General features: G+C 35.1%; 3 protein-coding genes across 6 annotated transcripts in view; all 3 read left to right on the forward strand.

Moving 5' to 3' along the window:
- LOC18607478 (serine/threonine-protein kinase STY46) lies at positions 3454 to 13291 on the forward strand. Of its 3 annotated transcripts, none has more exons than XR_001926782.1 (16): positions 3454 to 4176; positions 4692 to 4806; positions 6189 to 6289; positions 6492 to 6611; positions 7151 to 7205; positions 7566 to 7676; positions 8965 to 9015; positions 9865 to 10040; positions 10123 to 10230; positions 10681 to 10754; positions 10926 to 11101; positions 11311 to 11406; positions 11898 to 11994; positions 12115 to 12168; positions 12402 to 12536; positions 12836 to 12968. XR_001926782.1 is itself a non-coding variant. In XM_018116205.1 (16 exons), exons 1-16 carry the CDS (start codon positions 3980 to 3982, stop codon positions 12914 to 12916), a joined length of 1731 nt encoding a protein of 576 aa, XP_017971694.1. In that variant the 5' UTR covers positions 3465 to 3979; the 3' UTR covers positions 12917 to 13291. The 3 variants fall into 3 exon arrangements, 2 of the variants coding, with proteins under 2 accessions (XP_017971695.1, XP_017971694.1); XM_018116205.1 differs by having other exon boundaries at positions 3465 to 4176; positions 11914 to 11994; positions 12836 to 13291; XM_018116206.1 differs by lacking the exon at positions 10123 to 10230 and having other exon boundaries at positions 3464 to 4176; positions 11914 to 11994; positions 12836 to 13291.
- Positions 13968 to 17759, forward strand: LOC18607480 (mechanosensitive ion channel protein 8). Its single transcript, XM_018114800.1, has 5 exons — positions 13968 to 15724; positions 15904 to 16027; positions 16111 to 16404; positions 16492 to 16694; positions 16801 to 17759. The coding sequence occupies exons 1-5, from the start codon at positions 13974 to 13976 to the stop codon at positions 17096 to 17098; spliced, it is 2670 nt and encodes an 889-aa protein (XP_017970289.1). The 5' UTR covers positions 13968 to 13973; the 3' UTR covers positions 17099 to 17759.
- LOC18607481 (serine/threonine-protein kinase ATR) overlaps positions 18431 to 21631 on the forward strand; it is a 13569-nt gene continuing 10368 nt past the window's right edge. For both annotated transcript variants that reach the window (XM_007041666.2, XM_018115977.1), the window contains exons 1-6: positions 18431 to 18662; positions 19618 to 19762; positions 19914 to 20026; positions 20216 to 20550; positions 20678 to 20802; positions 21419 to 21563. In XM_007041666.2, the coding sequence (XP_007041728.2) occupies positions 18461 to 18662; positions 19618 to 19762; positions 19914 to 20026; positions 20216 to 20550; positions 20678 to 20802; positions 21419 to 21563 (1065 nt within the window). In that variant the 5' untranslated portion in view covers positions 18431 to 18460. The remainder of the gene's footprint in view (positions 18663 to 19617; positions 19763 to 19913; positions 20027 to 20215; positions 20551 to 20677; positions 20803 to 21418; positions 21564 to 21631) is intronic.

Below are 21631 nucleotides of genomic sequence, written 5' to 3' on the forward strand. Positions count from 1 at the left end.
TGAGAAATTTTTTTTGAATTTTCTTTTTATATATGTTATAGATTATTGCTGTGATCTAAATATGAAACAATTAAACATGTTTTTTTTTTTTTTCCTTGTTATCGTCAAACCAGCTATCCCGGCGGCGACCACTCGCCGCTTCGCTGGCGATGTCCGTCACGTTCTTTTACCTCGTTAACCTCAACCTGACCTTTGGAGACCCCTAAAGGTCACTTTGCCACGTCAACCTTTCGTAATCTTCCACTGGCCATCCATGTCACCAAATCTGACCCAAACTCGGATTATTCCCTACATAGATTAGGATCGTCTGCATGCTTGTCCAAGTCAACTTCCCCCTTTCCTCCTCTCTCCTCGAGCCACGTGCACGTACGAATTCGAGTCCCCTCTTCCCACACCACGTGATTATCTATCCTGCAAATTAATCTTAATAATAATAATTAGCAACTAATCTCATTTTCCTGATTTAAGCTGTCTTTGTTTCCCACATCCCCGTGAATAAGGGCCTGCGCCGATTGGTTACTTAACTTAATTATAAACAAAGACTTTGAGAAAAATATCTTGATTATGTGTTAAAAAACATTAGATACAAAAAAACGTGAATTATATTGCTCGTCAGATTCTTATTGTGTCGATAATAATTTTTAATCAATTGTACAAGTCAATTATATTAATCAACTTGATCAACCGATTCACGATTTTTGTGTCGTTAAGTCTAATATTATTTATTTAAATTAACTAACCGATGGAAAGTTGACATGAAACTTTTTGCTTACAGTCTAACTAGTAATGAGCGTTGCCGTAGGTGGTCTATTAAGAACCAGGGATGGATAATGTGATCCGATGAACTAAGTTAGAACAGGTGGCGAAGTGATACCTAAAGAAGCCAAAAGAATGATGGTGACGAAGCAGGTGTTTGGTGGATCGTAGTGGGATTGTATTGCCGGTGATAGGTTGCATACACTGGGGACAATAGTCCACGTTTCCATCCATTATTATTGTTGTACGAAATATATGTATATCATGTTCTTATCATTCACGTTCATTTCTCAACCTCACAAGCCAGCATCACATCACCTACAAAGAGAACCTTTTTGTTGTTATATTTCTTCATTTTTTTCCCAACCTTTTTATCTCTCAGCAAAAATTCACATATTTCATGTGAGGTAATTATATTTACCTAATTATCTCTTTTCTTAAAAAGTATTTATTATTACAGGTCGAAACTTAAGCTCAATTTTTCGTGATTTTAAACTCTAAAAATAAAATTTATATAAAATTATAAATTACAAGCTCATATTCTCCACTCAAAAAAACATGTCTAATATTTAATGAAAAACCTAAGTTTGTATTTTCAAAACCCAACCCATCGCTTATGGCACGTTTGGTACCTGGGAATGGCTAAGCCATTCCCTCCTTATTCCTTTATCATTTTTATTCTTTTGTTTGGTTAGTTTTTTACCCAAACTCTTGGTTTAGCCATTCCCCACCTCTCCCATGTTAATGGCTATTCCATGACTATGGAATAGAGTCAAAATTTTTTTGGATAAAAATGTCTCCATTTATTGAAAATAATTACAACTTACAAATAAAAATAAAAATAAATAAAAAGTAAAAAATTTTAAAATAAAATATATATTAATAATTTAATAATAAATTATTAATATTTAAGTTTTGAATGAAAATATAAATTAAAAGACTAAAAAATGAAAATACAAATAGAAAAAAAAAGAAACTAAAATAAAAAATCATATTAATAAATTAATAATACATTATTAGTATTAAAAAAGAAAAAATATTATTAAATTATAATAATGAGTAATGTTGTCTAGTTTACTAAATTATAATAAAAGGTAATTTTGTTATTTTATTATTTATTCCTTAACTATTCCAAAACTATTTCAAAACTTTTCTTACCAACCAAAGATTAAAATGAGTTATAATAACAAATCCTACTCTATCTCATTCCATAAATCAAACTACATAATAACCATTATATTCTATTCATTTCTTATTTTATTCTCACAAAATAACTATTCAATTTTATTTTATTCTACGAATCAAACGTATAGTTATTGATGTGGGATCCGTGACATTCAACCTCACCCAATTATGTAACACCTTCATTGCACTAGTTATTTTACTCCTAGAGAAGATGAACTCTTACACGAATTCGGATCTACTTCAAACATTGTATTTCTTATGGAGATCCTACATCAATGAAAATATGGGTATGTTTTAATATCAATTGTCATGGGTCGAAATTTAAATACAATCTCATGCGCCTTTAAACTTAGAAAATAAAGTTTAAGTAAACTTATAAATTACAGACTGACGTTTCTAACCCAAAATACATGATTAATAGGTGGTGAAAGAATCATATTTATATTCCCAAGTTCCATTTAATTTCTTACTGATGTAAGATCCGTGGCATTATTATAAATGTCATTAATACTTTACTTTGAAATATATTATTTGGTATATAGGTATTTGAATCTTATAATTATCCGATTAAAATTTTGAGATTATTATTTGAATTCATATTTAAATATTCTAGACATTATTCAGTTAAATATTTGAATTTGATTAAAATGACTTTAAAATCAATTTTTATGTATATTATTAATGAAAAGTAAATTAATAAATTAAATTTAGTTCATAAAAAATAAATTAAAATTTAAAAACATATTTGAAATAATTTATGAATTTTAGTAAGTATTACATTAATTATAAAAAATATATAAATATAACATAATATATAAAATTAAAATTTAATATTAAAAATTATTATTTATATTTAATTTTGTGTAATGTTTGTACCTTATGACCACTACTTGAATCTTATCGAAATGCATGACGGATAGTAAAATATGATTATAAGCTATTATGATCTTACTTAGTCGAGTTGGATAATATAAGATACATAATTATAAATTAGTTATCAATATCCTTATTATTTATAATTATTAATAAGAGCTTGATTTAATCAGTGTAATACTCACCGAACTCTACAATAGGAGTATTTGATACTTTGCACTGTTTAATCAAGATCCAAATCCTATCAAAAAATCAAAATGCGACCCTACCAATTGACCACTGCTCCAAGCACTGAGGAAGGCATAAATTAATCCTCTTTTTTGCCAACTTTATCCTCTCCCTTGGAATCCTTTGGATTGTTGACCTAAAATGAGGTTAAGTGTAATCTTTAGGAGGAGGGGGTGGGGGTACAATCGTCATTCTGAATGAAGAGCTTATCCAAAATCAGTGGGGGCACACAGAATATGCCAATTGGGAGTTTCTTTTGTTACGAGTGGACTGTGAGAGGAACAGCCAAAACTCACTGGGCAGAGAGGAGGGTGGTGGCCTGGTTTTGGCATCACTGATTCATAGGGATTTATTATTTAATTAAAAGATATCGTCATTTCATTCATTAGGGTAGTAGCAACAAATATTCAATTAGTGCTGTAATCTTGCCTTAATTAATATATTTCGATACACAAATTTATGATGGGGCGCTGCCTCATCATGTCTGATGTGGCTTCACCCTTTACGCCTCACTCGGCTTGATCCTAGATCTGACCTACCCCTAAATCCCCCAAAAAAGTCCACTTAATTAGTAAAATCAAGGGTCGAGCTTGTTCATCTAATCCATTTAGTTTTATTTTTTTTATGAGAAAATGGAAAGCACAATAAAAGCATTTTGGCATAATCCCTCAGTGCAGTGATTGAGTGGTGCGCACTGCACCGTTAAACATTCCGCGGAACCAAAATAAAAAAAAGAATTTATTTATTTATTTTATTTTTAATTTTGGAAAAAGGATTAGCTTCTTTCTTAAATCTGCGTCTCCATATAAACTCAACGTAAACGAAAAGCTAAAGATCATCACGCCTTTTTCTTGCCCTTTGATTTCCCTTTTACTTTGCGCCTTTCTTTGCTTTTGGTTTTCTGTCGCTTTTTCCTTTTTTGTATGTTTCTTTTTCAATGGTGATGGAGGATAACGAGAGTTGCGGGAGCAAAGCGAGTGACACGTCGTCGCCGGTGCAGAGCCGGCAACAGCGGCAAAAGCTCAAGGTTTACAATGATGTGCTCCGGCGGCTTCGAGAATCCGACAAAGAAGAGGCTAATCGGCCTGGCTTCGACGACGAACTTTGGACTCACTTCCATCGTCTCCCTACTCGGTATATCTTTTATAATTTTTTTTCTTCAGAATTGACTGCATGTATAACATTTTCATTTATTTTTATCTTACATCTATATCTGTTGTAATTTGTTGTGTGATTATGAAGGTTTTTTTTATCAAAATACTGAATCTCAGGGACGGAGTTTTTTTTTGCTCTCTTTTCCTGTTTGGATTCTGTGCTTCGAAGATTAGCGTTTGAGTTTCCATTAACGAACTGTTTGCTTAATGTTATGGTAAATCAGTAGCGTTTAATATGCATTTTAACTTGCCTAAGGAATTTTTTGTTTGTTTTGATTAGTGGATTAATATCATATTATAACTTTTTTTTTTTATTTCTTTATTGCTTTTTGGTGTTTGGCTTGCTGCCGATGAGATCAGAAACAAGTAGAGAGAAGCAGATTTCATAGTTTCTTTTTTCTTTTATTATTATATCTTCTTGAAAAATTCAATATTCTGATTCTTGTTGAATTAATAAATTGTTGTTTTTATTAAGCGTGAGTTTATACGTTGCAGATATGCATTAGATGTGAATGTGGAAAGAGCAGAAGATGTTCTTATGCACAAGAGGTTACTGCATTTGGCTCATGATCCTGCTAACAGACCAGCAATGGAAGTTCGTCTTGTGCAGGTAGTGACTTACTTTTTTCTGTTACATTTCATAACAAAGCATTACGAAGCTTTTAATTAATTAGCTCTACATTTTTGGTAAAGGTGAAAGTAAAGGTATTGCTAGTTAGTTCTAAACATTAATCTCTTTGTCATTCTTAGAATGATATATCGGTGTGTGGTTAATGTCATGAGTCATGTTATGACTGATGTGGTGCACCTTACCTGATCAGGTTTTGGAAATTGAAAGTTGTCAGGTCCCACATCCCACTACCTAACTTTTTTAGATTATTAGAAACATTCATTGTATACAATTCATTATGTGTATAAGGGTCATATCTCTAAAAAATTTGGAAGCTGAAAATATTTCACAATTTTTGAGATCCAGTTCTACGGTAGGCTACAAAATCAAAGTTGTTCTTTACATTTTGTAATCAAGCCACTACATTCAGTTGGTGAGATTGCTTTATCTTTGACGTTTTGAGAATGTTTGCGAAAATGCATGCATTATTTTCCATTAATAAGTGTCAGGTTTTTGGTTTTAGACTTCGAAGCTGACTGAATCTTGGTAGGCTAGTACAAGGTTGGTGTTGCCTGTAGTTGTCACTTTCAAAAGACCTAGTCCATTCAATCTTGACTTTGTCTCCTATTTAGTTGGCTGAAGCTGACATTTATTTTTAGGTTTGTGCCTGTATATTTCATCTTCACTTCAGGTAGGTAAATTTTCATGCTGTCTCTTTCCAGGGTAATAGTGGAAAGATAGAGAGGTTTTTATGAAATATAGAATGTTCTTCGAAATAATAATGTGTTCAATTGCATATTGGCATTGTAGATGCAGTTTGACAATTTATCCCAATTGTAAATTATCCTCTTAGAACCTTCTAAAAATAAATCTATAGCATTAAATTATACTTGTCAATAAACACATCAATTATTAAGTTGAGGATTGCAGTTGCTACTACTATCATCCTTTCCTGCATGCTTCCTTATTTCGCCATAAACTATTAAAGAGGTTGTGAAGCTAATTGATTGTGAAATGGTTCTATTCGGTATGTAATGTGCATAATTGACATATTAGCAGTTTTATTTCAATGATTTTCAGACTCCTTTTGTCATTCCTTTTCCTCACTTTCTAAACCCTAACCTTGTAATTTCTTATGCAGTTCAATGTTATTTTTTAGATGCATTTGTCTCTCTCACTCTTCAATGGATAAATTTAATGTCTGTTTTTTCTATTTGATGTTTCTTTTGTACCCATCACTGAACAGATTCATGTGAGCATCTTGAGGATTTCTTCTAAATATTCAAGTTATAAATTTGAATTGATGTGATTTCAATGCTATACTTAGCTCCCAGGTCTTGATTTGTTTTCAACTGTTTAATGTTGGTTACCTGCATGTGTAGGTCCAATCTATTTCTGATGGGAGTTTAGATTATTCTACTCTTTCAAACCCCCTGTGTGAGGAATCAGCTCAAAGTTCTCCAAAACACTCTAGCAGACAAAGGTTTGCTTGTCAAAAAATTTTGTCATCTATAATGTACATGCGTTAATTTCTTAAAGCAGATATCACTTGTCTGGTGCAGAATTTGTCTTTAAGACTTCTATATACCTCTTATTTTTTCTTTCAATATTTTTGTTGTTCATTTTGCACCTTGAGTGGTGTTGTTAATGATGCTGAGAATTCTAGCTGGCTTTTCAATTGTCAGCATACATCCACCACCTGCCTTCGGCTCATCGCCAAATCTCGAAGCCCTTGCACTGGAAGCAAATAAATCTCAAGATCAAGATGGAGATAATTCTGTACATGCCAATTCAAAATTTTCCCGGTATTTATTTATGCCTTGAAATGTCCTTAGGCAAGGGCTGATTGTTTCTACTAAGATTCTAAAAAAGTTAGTGGTAGCTTGGTTTTTGGACTTGATCAACTTATTGTTTTGGAATATTCTTATATTGGTTCTTTCAAATATTTAGGAGTGCATTAATTGATAAGCTCTTGTAAAAGTCCAACTTTTCTTACCTCAGAGCCATGCTTTCTCACCTGCTATCTTTTGTTGATTTTAGTTTTAGGTGTGCCTGTGTGTGATGACATCTATTTTCATGTTCACCTGTTGTCTGTCTCCCTTATTGTTCATCTCCTGATACTTTTGTTACCTCAGAGCCATTCTTCCTCACCTGCTATCTTTTGTTGATTTCAGTTTTAGGTGTGCCTGTGTGTGATGACATCTATTTTCATGTTCACCTTTTGTCCGTCTGCCTTATTGTTCATCTCCTGATACTTGTGTCATTTTGTTGAAACTTTGTAGATACTATCTTATTCATTTGGATGGTGAAATTTACATTCTTTTCTTAATTGGTGCTGATGCAGGCCCATGCACGAAATTACATTTTCAACAGAAGACAAACCAAAACTTCTCAGTAAGGTATATGATAGGTTTGTTTGTTGAACTAGAAGTGTAAATTTATTCTATCATCCTGTTATTTTTAAGTTAGTGCTTTGTGAACTCGAGATGGTTACACTCTTAGATTATATTGGAATAAAATTAATGATAAAAAATTCATCTTAGGTTCCATCTGAGCTCTTGGTTCAAGCAATTGGCATCTAATATTGTTCTCTGGTTATTTTTCATGTCAAAACAACTATCATTTTGTTGTTACCCATGCTTGAATTACTCCACTAGAGAGTCAGTGAGCTTACATGTGAAATGGACATAATTTTTAAATATTTGACCATTCAATATTGCTCCTCATTCTATTGGGTCATGCCTGTGCATTACTTGCAGTTGACCGCATTGCTTGCTGAGATTGGGCTGAACATCCAGGAAGCACATGCATTTTCTACAGTAGATGGTTACTCATTAGATGTTTTTGTTGTTGAAGGTTGGCCATATGAGGTACTTTTCATTTTAATATCTTACTTCTATAGCTATAGACGTAATTGTTTTATACAATGACCATTTAACTAAAATAAAATCTCTCATGGTTGGTTTTTTCAATATTTTATGTTTAGCTGTCAGAATAACTGCTCTTATTATTGCTCCAAAATTTTATATATGCTATTTGTTTCTCAACTTATGGATTCTATCATTTGTTAATTTAGATGGTAATTATTTTTGTTTTCTTGAGAGTCATATTAAAAATTCCATTTTAGACAACTAGATGAGTGCTTATTGCTGTACAGTAAAACTTTTATAAATTAATATTCGATAAATTAATAACCTCTATTAAATAATATTTTTGACTGGTCCCGAGTTAGGACCGATGTGATAAATTAATAATTTTCTAAATTTATAAGATAATACATTTAAAAAAAAACTATAGGTCCCACTTGATATATAAATTAATAATCTCATTATTCATTAAAATTATATATATACATAATTCAATTAGAATGCCTTTGTAAAATATGACTCCAATGTTACTTATTTTTCTTGAACTTGATGTTTCTTTAGACTTCATCTTAACCTTTTTTGGTATTAAGCAAATCACTCATTGAGAACCTTATCTAGCTCAGAGAATTTTGCAGTTTTGTACTGTTTGGTGTTACCTTTTTCAATGTTGGCTGATAAATACTTTGATGACCTCTTGATCGTATTTGATATTGTTGCTCGACTCACTTGCAAGTTAAACTTTTTGACACCCACTGTTGCAAATGCTTTTGGGTGCAATTTGGGTTTTCTATGTTGTGCTCACACAATACTTTATACATTTCATCTGTTATTGTTGATTTCTTTATACCTTTGACATGAGAAGCCATTGTGTTTAGTTTTACCGTTTGTGATATTATTTGTTCTTTTTGTAGATGTTTTTGCTTCACTTAATGTTCATCAAGTATATTAAATAAGTATACATAGAATAACGATATATCAAAATTCGGTAATTAGGTAATATTTGTATAATCACAATACACAATACACAATACATATATTAAGTTCAATGTTTTGGAAAAAAAATAAAGAATATCTTGATAAATTAATTTTTTATTAATTAATGCATAAATTAATAAATTATTAATTTAACTATTAAATAATATCTCGATTAATTAATAAATTTTCATGGCCCCAAGGATACTAATTTGTAGAGGTTTTACTGTACTTAAATGGTTTGTTTAAGCCTTGGTCTATTAGAAGATTATAATTTTTCTAGAACTTGCTTGACAGACTTGTGATGTGAAATTGTCAGGAAACAGAGCAGCTTAAAGTTGCTTTGGAGAAGGAAGTGTTAAAAATTGAGGTAATTCCATACTGCAGGTTTAGGTGCTTTCAAATTACTTATGAGACTTTTGAATGTTTTCTTGGATATCTGCAAAAGATTTCTTTTACTTTTGTGATTAATATGGAATGTTGTCGTGTGTCCTTTCAGCAAAGCTTAAATTCACTTGCACTGAGTGTGCTTATTGTTTTTATCTTTACCTATAATGTTAAAAGGACTGGTTTAATGGGAGTCTAATTTAATAAGTTTTTTGCGTTGTTGCCTTTGTCAGCCATCTCCAGCTTTTCAAGTGGAGCACTGCATGATAATACTTACCAAATTTTGATCAGCTTTAAAATGGGCCTTCTGTTACCTGAAATATTTCAAATTATTTTATGTTATCATGATATAGTGTTAATTTTTATTCATCATTAGACCCTTGCTTTCTTCACTGGATGCTTATGTGTAGTATATGGTCAATTAATTTGTGAAGCCAGTGGTAAACAAAGTTTTAACTAGTTTAATAATGGCTTGGTGACAGAAAATTACTCATACTACAAGCCTCACACTATGAAGCTAAGCCCTTCTTGAGCTTTGTGCCTACCCCCTCCCTTTGCCAGGGTGTAGGATTAATGGGCTTCAAATCCTAATTTGTTAATATGTGTCTTCTGATCTGCATAAATGCCTTGGATGCGTTCCATGCTTTCTTCTTTCTGATTTCAATTGTTAAGTGATTGGTTCAATTCTAGCTGAGTTGTAATATGCTGAAATGCTTAATGTTTAGAGATATGGAAATTTTCAATATGAGAGGTAGAATTTATTAACTAAAAGTTTGTGCTTATATTATGAGCAACTGAATCAGACTTTAGTTTCAATTACAATTTTATGCAGAAGCAATCTTGGCTCAAGCAGCATTCCTTTTCTCCTACAAGGGACTATGAGGAAATGGGGAGCAATGGTGATCAGCACTATGTGGCAATTCCTAATGATGGGACTGATGTTTGGGAAATTGATCCTACACACTTGAAATTCGAGAACAAAGTTGCATCTGGGTCATATGGGGATTTGTAAGTGCATCAATTACTTTCTGATTGATCTCTCTTTCTTTTTTTTGAGCTATAATATAATTGTCCTTTTAACCTCTTTTAGGTATAAAGGTACTTATTGTACCCAGGAAGTGGCTATTAAGATCCTCAAGCCAGAGCGTATAAATACTGATATGCAGAAAGAGTTTGCCCAGGAAGTCTTTATCATGAGGTTTGTGAAGAAATATTCTGGTGTGCGGATTAGAACTTGTGGTCCCCCCCCCCCAACCAACCCGCACCCCCCCCCCCCCCCCCGGTCCAAAAAAAAAAAAAAACCAAGTGTTAGGTGGAGGTTTTTTTAAACTTATCCTCTATAGGTCAGTTAGATTGATGATCAGTTGATAATATCTAGCTTCTCTAATTGCTGTGTTTATGTTTCTAGATTTTGTGTATTTCTATGTGTTTTTATAGAAATAATACCAGTAGCATACATGTACATTTAGGAAGTAGTTACTTTGGATCTTGACTTCCTTGATTAGTGTTTAAACTTTTACCCTTTTCTTTCATCACGAAATGCACTGATTTTTAATTTTTTTATCAAAATTGAATGCTTCTTTTTTATGACAGCTTTAGTCTAGGAATAATATGTTCCTTTAATCAACAATTTGTTTCAAATTTGCAGGAAAGTTCGGCATAAGAATGTTGTACAGTTTATTGGTGCATGTACCAAGCCTCCAAGCTTGTGTATTGTAACAGGTAGTCTGCTGATTCTTTAGTTGTCTTGACTGACTTGATGGAAGTGATATTTAAGTATTATTCTCTCTCTCTCTCTCTCTCTCTCTCTCTCGGTTATTCTTTCTAAATGAAAGAAAATTTTTAATATTAGTTTTCTTTCTCTCTGTCTTGTTTTTTCTTTTCCTTTCTCAGAATTTATGTCTGGTGGTAGCGTGTATGACTACCTTCATAAACAGAAGGGTGTTTTCAAGCTTCCAACCTTGCTTAAAGTTGCAATAGATGTTTCCAAAGGAATGAACTACTTGCACCAAAATAATATAATCCACAGGGATTTGAAGGCTGCCAATCTTTTAATGGATGAAAATGAAGTAAGATGCTTAGAGTTGCTTAGTTTTTACTTTCAACTGACTAAAGCTTGTCCTTAGTCCTTTCAAGTCTTGCTTGAGAACATGTTTTTCTCCTAAAAACCATGGTCATGCTGTGTAATACTATAATTCTTTGTTATCAAAGTCAATTTAATGCTTCATCATATATTTACTGTCTTGATAAAAATGCTATTACATGGTTTGCATTACAGGTGGTTAAGGTTGCTGATTTTGGGGTTGCTAGAGTGAAAGCTCAATCTGGGGTTATGACGGCTGAAACTGGAACATATAGATGGATGGCTCCTGAGGTGTGCTCTTAATGCAAAAGCTGTTAGAAACTGTTCCATGAATATTCCTAACTTGCCTTTTGGTGTCTCATCAATCATAAAGAAAACAAAATGACAACAATGGATGATAGGCAACAGATGCTTTGTCATTTTCTGGAAATGTGGTTGGGAATAATAAGCTAGCGTATTCAATCAGTGAATATCCTTTAAAAATTAAATTATAGAAGTGAAATCCTTGATGGAATCATAATAAAAGTCACGTTCTATATTGACCTTTTGACTAAAGTTAAATCTAATAAAATATTTTTTTGTTGATAGGATAGAGTGCTTTAATTGTTCTGCAAGATATGAGACATTTGGAGAAGGAAAAAAATAATTGTCTAGAGTAACATTCAGGAATTGGTTTACTTGCCTCTTTGTTACCTTTACTATGACTTTAAGGGAAAGAGGTTTGTAGCTTGATCAGTTTCCTCGTATAATTGGTTGTTCGTCTTATCATTTTCTTACAACAGTTCTTTTGCATCGAAGGTTATTGAACACAAGCCATATGATCACAAGGCTGACGTTTTCAGTTTTGGAATTGTGTTATGGGAGTTGTTAACCGGAAAGGTATTTTTCGGTCATTATCTTTCCTTTGATATGTTTAGGGAGTGCATGTATAAATTCGTGTGTTGGTTTGTTTTGGTTGGTTGATTCCCATTGTTACCTTGCTTTTGTTTGCATTGTCAGCTGCCATATGAATACTTAACCCCATTACAAGCAGCTGTTGGAGTGGTTCAAAAGGTACGTCAGCTGCTTATCTTAATTTAATCTTGGTAATATGTAAAATGCTGTAAGGTTGGGGCAATCTTCCCAACCTTTAGAACAACCTTTTTCCCCTCCCTACTAGCCTAAAAGAAAGCAAGGAAAAAGATCATGATAATGAAAAAGCCACTGAAGGATTGTTTTTATAGTGTGCTTAGAACAATATTATTACCACATACAAGTAGTCACTTTTTCATTGACATTGATTCTAGGGGCTACGTCCAACAATTCCGAAGAACATTAATCCAAAGCTCACTGAACTGCTTGAGAGATGCTGGCAACAGGATCCAACACTAAGACCTGATTTTTCTGAAATTCTAGAGATTTTGCGGCAGATTGCCAAGGAGGTTTGTTTTCATTCTTTGTACACACCTTGTTTTCTTGTGTATGATTTGTTCACATACTTTCAATGACTCAACATATAAATGGTTGTTTGCTCTCCCTTTTTACCTTTTTGTACATATATATGTATAGCCCTTAATATGGTTGCCTCAAGTCTTTAGATCAATGGTCCCATTTTGATGACCTGCATTTCAAAACAGTTCATGCACTCTCTTTTCTCTTCCGTTTTCTGAATTTGTGAATTCAAATAGTGAAATATGAATGTCTATATCAAATTTTAACACTCAATTAGTATGTAAAACAGGTAGGAGATGAAGGTGAGGATCGGCGTAAAGAGAAATCTTCGGGAGGATTTTTGTCTGTCCTTAGAAGAGGCCACCATTAAGGTAGACATGTTATACAGTGATGTTTATAACCTGAGCATAGGCTTTAACTATCTGGGGCGCCATTCCCAGCCATTTTCATCAGCACTGTACAGTATTTTCTTCCATTGATCAAGTACCGATCGGGTTTGTTAATTTTTTTTTCTTTTTTGATTTCCCTTTTTCTCTCATCATTTATGGTCTATGTCCATTCTTTAACCAGCCATTCCCTTTTTTGCTTTGATTTGTCAATCTGTAACAAGGGGATGGTGGTATATGGATGAGCTTTGTAACTTGATATTTACCCTGCGGCCTTATGAGATCACAGATAGTAATGTCAATATTTTCTTGGTCTTTATTTATAACAATTGGTCATGTTTTGGAGGTGTGAACGCAGCGGGAAATCATTGTATAAGAATTAGACTCCATTTGTTCTATAGATGCAAATTCCCCATAGGATTCTGGATTGCATGTGAATGCGTCAACATGCATGTAATTGTCTAGCATGTTTATTATTAAAAAAAATTGATTTTTATTTTTTGAACAAGAAATCAAGCAATAATGACAGTAATCACGGACGTAAATTAATATTCGGAAAAGTTTTAGTTTGATATTTTCAATGAACTGAAAAAATATATTACTAATTAATATATAGTATTTTAAAGAGTTTAAACGTATGAATTTATTACAACTATAAGAGAGGACGAGTGCGATTCAATTAGCCAAGGAAGCAGGAGCCAATGCATGTCGTTGTTCATTAAAGTTATTAAATGACGCCAATGCCCTTTTGCTATTAAGATGGTACAAAGCCGAAATAATTCCACAGAAATCCTAGAGCGTTCAAGTTTCCTATTTCTCTCGCTTTCGTCTTCAACGCCACCTTTCACTCTTCTCCACAATGACTCTCTTTCTCTCTCTCTCTCCGCAAGTCTCCAATGTTTCAATGGACGAATATCCAATTTTCGAATAAACCCAAGTACAAGTCAAGCAAACCAATAATATTTCTTAACAGCCGAACGCTGTACGTACGTTCCTCGTCAAAATCCCAAGTTTTCCGCCATATGCCCTCATGAAATATCAATGTCGACATGGAGATTCAAATCCTTCAAATCCACAGGCTCCTTCAAGAACTTAAAATTAAGCGGTACAGGCAGCAACGATCCTGGCCACGAAGAGCTTCCTATTCTCTTCGATCACGATCAAGAGCCACGCATCATGGGTGGTGATCCTACTGATCCCAGAATATTCCCTCTCATGGTGGAAGCTGCAGAATCCGGAACAGGGAAAGATTCGGACCCCGACAACAAGAACAAAACTTTTAGGCAATCTAGCTATGAGTTTTGGAATGATAACAAAGAGGGAAACGATGGTAATGACAGCTTTGGTTACAAGCAACGATGGCAAGCGGCTGAGGAATCACCTTCTAAGACGAGTGGTCAGCTTTTGAACAAACGAAACAACAGCAACGAGATTGCATTGGACATGGACTTAGATATGGATGGCCTTAAACAGGACCAGTCGGTTACGTCTAGAGACTCGAGACGGGTTTCTTTCGAAACAGGAGTTTCAGGTTTTCCAGTTAACGGGAATGACCCCATGAGGTATCAAACACAACAACAAGAAGGAAGAAATGAACGCAGCGATGATGATTTCAACGAAAGTACTGGTATATCCCTTCAAAGAAGGTCAGGTTTGCTATCAAGATTGAGGAGTACTAAGTCAAGGCTTATAGACAGGCCACAAGAGGAGGTGCAGATGATGTCTGACCTGTTAGGAAAATCGGGTCCGATTAGGTCTGGATTGTTGGGGAAGAGTTTGGATATTGACGAGGAAGAGGACCCGTTTGCAGATGAAGATGTGCCTGAGGAGTTTAGAAGAGCTAATCTGAATGCATTGACTTTGCTTCAATGGCTGAGTCTGATTTTAATTGTTGCTGCGTTTCTTTGTAGTTTATTGATTCCTTCTCTGAAGAGACTGTATGTGTGGGAGCTTAAGTTGTGGAAATGGTTAGTATTGGTGTTGGTTTTGATATGTGGTCGGTTGGTGTCTGGATGGGGGATTAGGCTGATTGTGTTTTTTATTGAGATGAATTTTCTTTTGAGGAAAAGGCTTTTGTATTTTGTTTACGGGGTAAGAAAACCAGTGCAAAATTGCTTGTGGTTAGGGCTAGTGCTTGTGGCTTGGCATTTCTTGTTTGACAAGAAAGTTGGCAGGGCAAGTAAAAGTAAACTGCTCAAATATGTTAACAAAATTTTAGTATGTTTTTTGATTAGTACATTATTGTGGTTGATTAAGACATTAATAGTGAAAGTGATGGCTTCATCTTTCCATGTTAGTACTTATTTTGATAGGATTCAAGATACCTTATTCAATCAATATGTGATTGAAACACTCTCTGGTCCTCCATTAAATAAAATCCACACGGTTGAAGAAGAAGATGAAAGGACTGTAGCTGAGATCCGTAGATTGCAGAATGCTGGGGCTACCGTGCCTCCAGACCTTCAGGCAGATGCCTTTCCACCACCAAGGAGTGGAAAGCTACAAAAAACAATTACCAGATTGAAAACCCGAAAACTTTCTCTGACAGCTTCGAAGAAGGGGGATAATGGGATTGGAATAGAACACTTGCACAGGCTCAACCACAAGAATATTTCGGCTTGGAATATGAAGAGGTTGATGATGATGGTCCGGCATGGGACATTGTCCACATTGGATGAGCAGATATTGGATCAGCCTAATGAGAGTGATCCGGTGAAACAGATCAAAAGTGAATATGAAGCAACAGCTGCTGCAAGGAAAATTTTCCAGAATGTGGCCCGGCGTGGTTCAAAGTGAGTATTTATCGGGACTTGGCTCAAACCAGGATCTAACATGCATGCACCAGCGCACTGTGCAGTAGTCTTTTTGCTATTCAATTGGTGTTTCTTCATTATATTTTGTGAAAACTCCGGGCTCCATTACATTGATGAGATAAGAGCATTTAATGGGTTCCAATTGATTTGGCTGATAGGTATATCTACTTGGAGGATTTGATGCGATTTATGCGAGAAGATGAGGCTTTGAGGACAATGAATATCTTTGAAGGTGCTTATGAGAAGAGGAGAATCAGCAAATCATCCTTGAAGAATTGGGTGGTAAGAACCGAACCAGAAATGATTCTTCATATGAAAAAAATAAAAATAAAAATCAATTCTACGTTGTTCTCCTATTGTTTCAGGTGAATGTCTACAGAGAGCGAAGAGCTCTTGCCTTGACGCTGAATGATACAAAGACGGCTGTGAACAATCTTCATCATATGGTAAACGTCATAGCGTTCATCATCATAGCGGTCATCTGGCTTGTCCTTCTGGAAATCGCCTCCTCCAGGATTATCCTACTCTTTAGCTCGCAGCTCGTCGTTGCGGCCTTCATCTTTGGGAATACTTGCAAGACAATATTTGAATCTATCATCTTCTTGTTCATCATCCACCCTTTTGATGTTGGGGACAGGTGTGAGATTGATGGTGCGCAGGTACGTCCAATACTTGTCTTTGAACTGTGCTGTCTCTCTTCATTTCATCCCAAGTAATGATCAACTTGTTTCTTAAACACGCTTTAGTTCGTGGTGGAGGAGATGAACATTCTTACTACAGTTTTCTTGAGATTCGACAACTTGAAGATCACATTCCCCAACAGTGTTCTTTCAACAAAGCCCATCGGCAACTTTTATCGTAGTCCAGATATGGGAGATTCAATTGACTTCTGCATCCACATAGCCACTCCAATAGAGAAGGTTGCTGTCATGAAACAGAGAATACTGAGGTAAGCAGGGGAAAAGCATTTGCTTCACTAGTTATTGCAGTGCAGCCGTGGGAAAACATCTGGTTTATTCAATGACTAAATTTGTCTCTCCTGAACGTTGATGCAGTTATATCGAGAGCCGAAAGGAGCATTGGTGTTGTGCTCCCACGGTTATACTAAAGGAAATCGAGGGATTGAACAGTCTGAAAATGGCGGTCTGGGTGACTCATAAGATGAACTACCAGGACATTGGAGAGAGGTGGGAAAGGAGAGCTCGATTGGCGGAAGAAATGGTGAACATATTCAAAGAACTTGACATGCCATTCCGCTTGCTGCCGATTGACATCAATGTCTGCTCCTTGCCTCCAGTTAACTCTAGTCGCATTCCTTCTGCTTGGACTGCTGCAGAAAGTTCAGCTGACTGAGGAAACAACAAGTTTCTTTTCTTTTTCTTTACCGGGATATATGATTTTCTGTTCTGTTTATTTAGTTGGGGGATTCCATCCCATGTACCTAATCACCTTTAACACTTGATTGCAACTGTTTCAGTCGCACTTGGCTATATATGATCCCCACCTAAAAGCCAAAACGAAGCAACTCATCATCAAAAAACAATGACTGCTTTCAACACAAATTCTCTCTTTGTACTGTTCGTTTTGTTCTCAGCCTTTGATCATCATCACCCTTATTCTGCTGCAGTTGAAGTTGGATGAAAATGGTCGTCAAAACCAAAATCAGCGATTCCCCACATTTCAAACTGAGCAACAAAGAGACCATATATCTCCATTGCAAATTCCCAGGAAGAGGGTGATAAGGGTATCCAAAATGTTTCGGTAGGGGCAGCAGCTAAGCTTCCATTCCAAGGGAAGCTCTTCGGATTCAAACCTTTTGTATTGTTGCTCAAGGAAAGACAATGTTCATGCTGCTTCTTTCGCTGTCTCGTGCTTGCCTAAACAGGAACTGCTTCTGGATTGCTAATGAACGAAGGGAGTTTCTTGAAGAACGTGGTGAACATCAAAGTGTTCTCGAATGTTTTTTTTTTTTGGGGATATGGAGAAGAAATTTTATTGAAATAATCTCTTAGCAAAATTTGTTTTACTTGAATAAGGTAAATATAGAAATGGACATAAAATTATTTTATTATTTTTAAAATTAATTTTTATAAAATTATATTAAATATGTATTTAAGCATTTCGTTTATTAGTTGATACATAAAGTTTTTATTTAAAGAATATGATTCGAATCTTTTTACATATATCATAGACATTTTAATTTTTATTTTGATAATTTCTCAAGAGGAATTTTTTTTTTTATAAGTGGACATTTCAATTTTATAGAAATTAAAATTTTTATAGTGTATAAAAAAGGGTAAAGAAAATATAAAATAAAACCAATAAGGTTGGGCCACTGGGCCTAAGGAGTCAATTGGAGGTTGGACTTCAGCCTTGGATGTGGTCCGTCCAGAAAGGCCAATTGAGGGCTTTCAGGCCCCCAGTAGGCCCAATTTTTGGCCCATTAAGCGGGGTCCAAAGGGCTAAGAATTGAGTTTTGTAATAATCATTTGAATAAATAGAAGAAAAAAAAAAAAAGGAGACAAGAATTGAATTGAACTTCTGGAAGGCGGTGCACTGCCCGATGGAAGTTAAAAGATGAAAGAAAACTACAAAGCCAAGTCCAGTGTTTCGAAATTGGGAGGGAACGACAGATAGATAGGGAGAAACCGAGGAAGAGAGAGAGAGAGAGAGAGAGAGAGAGAGAGAGAGAGAGAGGAAGGGAGAGGAAATGCAATGGCTAATAATAGTAACAGTAAAAGTCTATCGAGCTTGGTTCACGAGCTTCGTGAACGCATTGCTGCAACTTCCTCCACTCCTCCAAACAACAGCAACATCAACAACAACAACAACAACAGTGACGATGATGCTTTAGAGGCCAGATTCCGTGCTGTTCTTCCCAACCTTCTTCACGCCTACGTTGTTCCCTCTTCTTCTGGTACTCTTTCTTACTCTTTCCAGACCCACACCCCCCTTTTTTTTTTTCTCTCTTTTGGGGTTTTGGGTTTCATGAAATCTGGTGTTTTGCTTTGTGGGCTTTTCTTTGAGATTCTGTTGTTCAAAACAAAAAACAAAAAAAAAAACAATTCTTTTCTTTTTCCTTTTCCTATCTGTCGGTTTCCTGAGAAAACAGATTGCCAAGAATGTAGTTGTTCTATCTTTCATGTGGATTTTCAAGGAATGTGCTACTTTAGTTTTCTGAAAAGCAAGCATTTTTATTGCTGAAATGGTCTCTTCAATGAGATAAACAAGATATCATAGCCCAAAGGGCTTACAAAGAAGAACCTAGGATCGTAATTATCATCAAGAATTAAAAACGGGGAACAGATGAGCTATGCGTGGCCTTCTCTGTCATGGTTTTCAAAATAGACCCTATAGCTGGAAATTCTCATGACCCCAGCTTTAGCTAAGCCATCCGCCACTGTGTTGGCTTCTCGCATGATGTGTTTGAAGGTGATCTTTGTTGGGCTTTGAAGAAAGACTTTGATAGCATTGGACACGTTTTTCATTCACCGTGGCACTGAGTTGTGGTCTTTGGCCCAATTTATGGTGTTAGAGGAATCACTTTCAACCTCGAGATTGTGTGCTTGCCCATGGTGAAGAAAAGAAGAAGTTGATTCCTTCTTTGATGGCTAGGAATTCTGCATAATTAGAGTCTTCAATGCTACTTTAGTTGAGATGGTTTTTTCTTTTCGGAATTTGATAGCAGTTATTTTCCACTTATTTTGCGTTAAATGAACCATTTATGTATGAAAGCTATTTTTAGTGTCCTCTTTGGCTTTTTTCATCCTTGGTCCGTAATGACGTAGAATTTCACACACACACACACACACACATATATAAATGATTTTATGCCAGTTGTAGTTATTGTTGTTGATGTTACTTTCTTGCAGCTAATGAGCGAGAAGTCATAGCTGTGCTAAAGCTCATTTCTCACACAGCAAAGAATTTTCCTGGAGTTTTTTACCATGGCAAGGCCAGTGCTGTTCTGCCAGTGATTGGTCGGATATTGCCCTTTTTTGCTGAACCTGCGTTTCGGTCAGTGATTTAATAATATTCCACTGTTCAAAGCAATTTTTGCAATGTCTTTTTTATCTTGTGATTGGGTTTTGTTAAATTTGTTGATTAGACATTTTAAAGCTTTCTGTGTTTTAGCTGTATTTTTAAGAACAATCTTATCATATTTCAGCTCTCGACATGGAGTCATTTTTGATACTGTTGGATCCCTTTTATCCTTGCTTCGTACTGGATCTCAAGATGCATATCGAATGCTTTTCATTGATGCCATGTGTACCATTGAAGGTAAAAGGAGAACTTTGTGACGATTTTTATTGATATGACTATGGTTTCCCTGCTTACTTATCTAACTGATTGATCTGAATTTTGTGATTTGTGTTTGTTATAATCCATGATGTCTCAGTTATTTGGCAGTCTGATCGTAATGCATCTAAAAACATAAAAGAAAACTAACACACCTTTGTATTCATCCAGATATTTCGTATATAGGATCCCTCTCTCTGGAAAATTCCAGAATTACAGAAGCCACTGGATTACCTGTAAAGTGTTTCCATCGGTCCTTTTCTGGAATTTTGGGTAACTCAACATGTCTCTGTGATCTCCCAACAAGCAATAAACCCATTGATGGCCCTGGCATCTTGATTAACCTCTTGGGCAGAAACAGGTGGCAACCGTTTGCAACTTGGATCATAAAGCTTCTTAGCAAATGCTTAACTGAAGGAACTCTATATGTGGAAGGTCTCATCAATACATCATTTGTTTGTTCTGCATGCTCTCTTTTATGTTATGGAGATGCTGATTTGCATATGGTGGGTTATGTTATATTCAATAATGAGCTTCTTGAATGCAATTTTTTCATCTTGGTTCATTTAGTTTGTTCGTATGGTCTCTAATGTCCTCTTGTTACAGTGGCTGACAATTTAAATTTTGTGGAAGGCATGTTTTGACTTTGCACGCATCATTGGATCAGCGATGAGTTATGACATTGTTCCTTATGAGAATTTAATCCAATCAATATCCACCATATTAAGTGAGGACAAAGAGGGGCTCCCTGTATTCAGGTGTGCATTGTAATGTTTTTTTTAACTTGAAATTTATAATTAAAGAAAAAATGTTTCAAAAGGGGGTGCAACCCAAATATGTAGGTACCATGTGAAATGATTATAAAATTATGACCAAAAGAGTGACCTCTAATGCTTGGGACTATAACCTTGTCTTGGTAGAATTTTAATTAGAATTATGATGTCAATGAGAAATAACATATTATATTTTATCCAACAAGTTTCAATGATGTACTTTATGAGTTCCAAGCACCCCATATGTTGGTAGAGTGCTTATTGTTAATTAATGAGAAATGAAATATTGTACTTTATCTCAAAGAGTTTCAGCAGCTTATTGTCAAGTCACATGACACCCCATGGGCAACGTTTTGGGATTTTGGTGTCATAATTGTACAATTGCCTCTTGTTTGGGGAAATCGTGTTCAATTTTTTGAGGCTTAGATTGTCTAGGGGATGATAACCTAGAGCTCTAGCGGGAGTAGTTGCATGTATGCTTGAATCTGATTCTTTTCCTTATGCTTCTTGTTATCCAGAAATTTCTTATGTTGTTAATAAATGGTACAAATATGTTTTTTGTGGCTGTCATTCTCAGTATTCATATGGTGTTACTTTTCAGGAACTTTGTTTATGATTCCTCCATAGGTGATTGCCTTAGGGCACTGCACACTAGCTGTCCTGATGATGTTGTCAAGCTAACAGCTGAAAATCTAGTTAATGTTTTCTGTCACTCAATGTGGAGAACCAAAAGCATGGAGCTTAAGGTAAACTGAAGTTTAGGTGATTTTATTGTTCGACACAACACACACACACACACACACACACACACACA

This window comes from Theobroma cacao, chromosome 2, assembly GCF_000208745.1.
Source record: "Theobroma cacao cultivar B97-61/B2 chromosome 2, Criollo_cocoa_genome_V2, whole genome shotgun sequence".
In the NCBI taxonomy this organism is placed as follows: domain Eukaryota; kingdom Viridiplantae; phylum Streptophyta; class Magnoliopsida; order Malvales; family Malvaceae; genus Theobroma; species Theobroma cacao.

Bases quoted from the DNA above. Each gene is read 5' to 3' on its own strand.
- LOC18607478 (XM_018116205.1), top strand. From the start codon at position 3,980: ATGGTGATGGAGGATAACGAGAGTTGCGGGAGCAAAGCGAGTGACACG. The intron at 6,290-6,491 runs GTTTGCTTGTCA...TTCAATTGTCAG, and splicing joins AAACACTCTAGCAGACAAAG to CATACATCCACCACCTGCCT. The intron at 10,041-10,122 runs GTAAGTGCATCA...AACCTCTTTTAG, and splicing joins TCTGGGTCATATGGGGATTT to GTATAAAGGTACTTATTGTA.
- LOC18607480 (XM_018114800.1), top strand. From the start codon at position 13,974: ATGTCGACATGGAGATTCAAATCCTTCAAATCCACAGGCTCCTTCAAG. The intron at 15,725-15,903 runs GTGAGTATTTAT...TTTGGCTGATAG, and splicing joins GTGGCCCGGCGTGGTTCAAA to GTATATCTACTTGGAGGATT. The intron at 16,405-16,491 runs GTACGTCCAATA...AACACGCTTTAG, and splicing joins GTGAGATTGATGGTGCGCAG to TTCGTGGTGGAGGAGATGAA.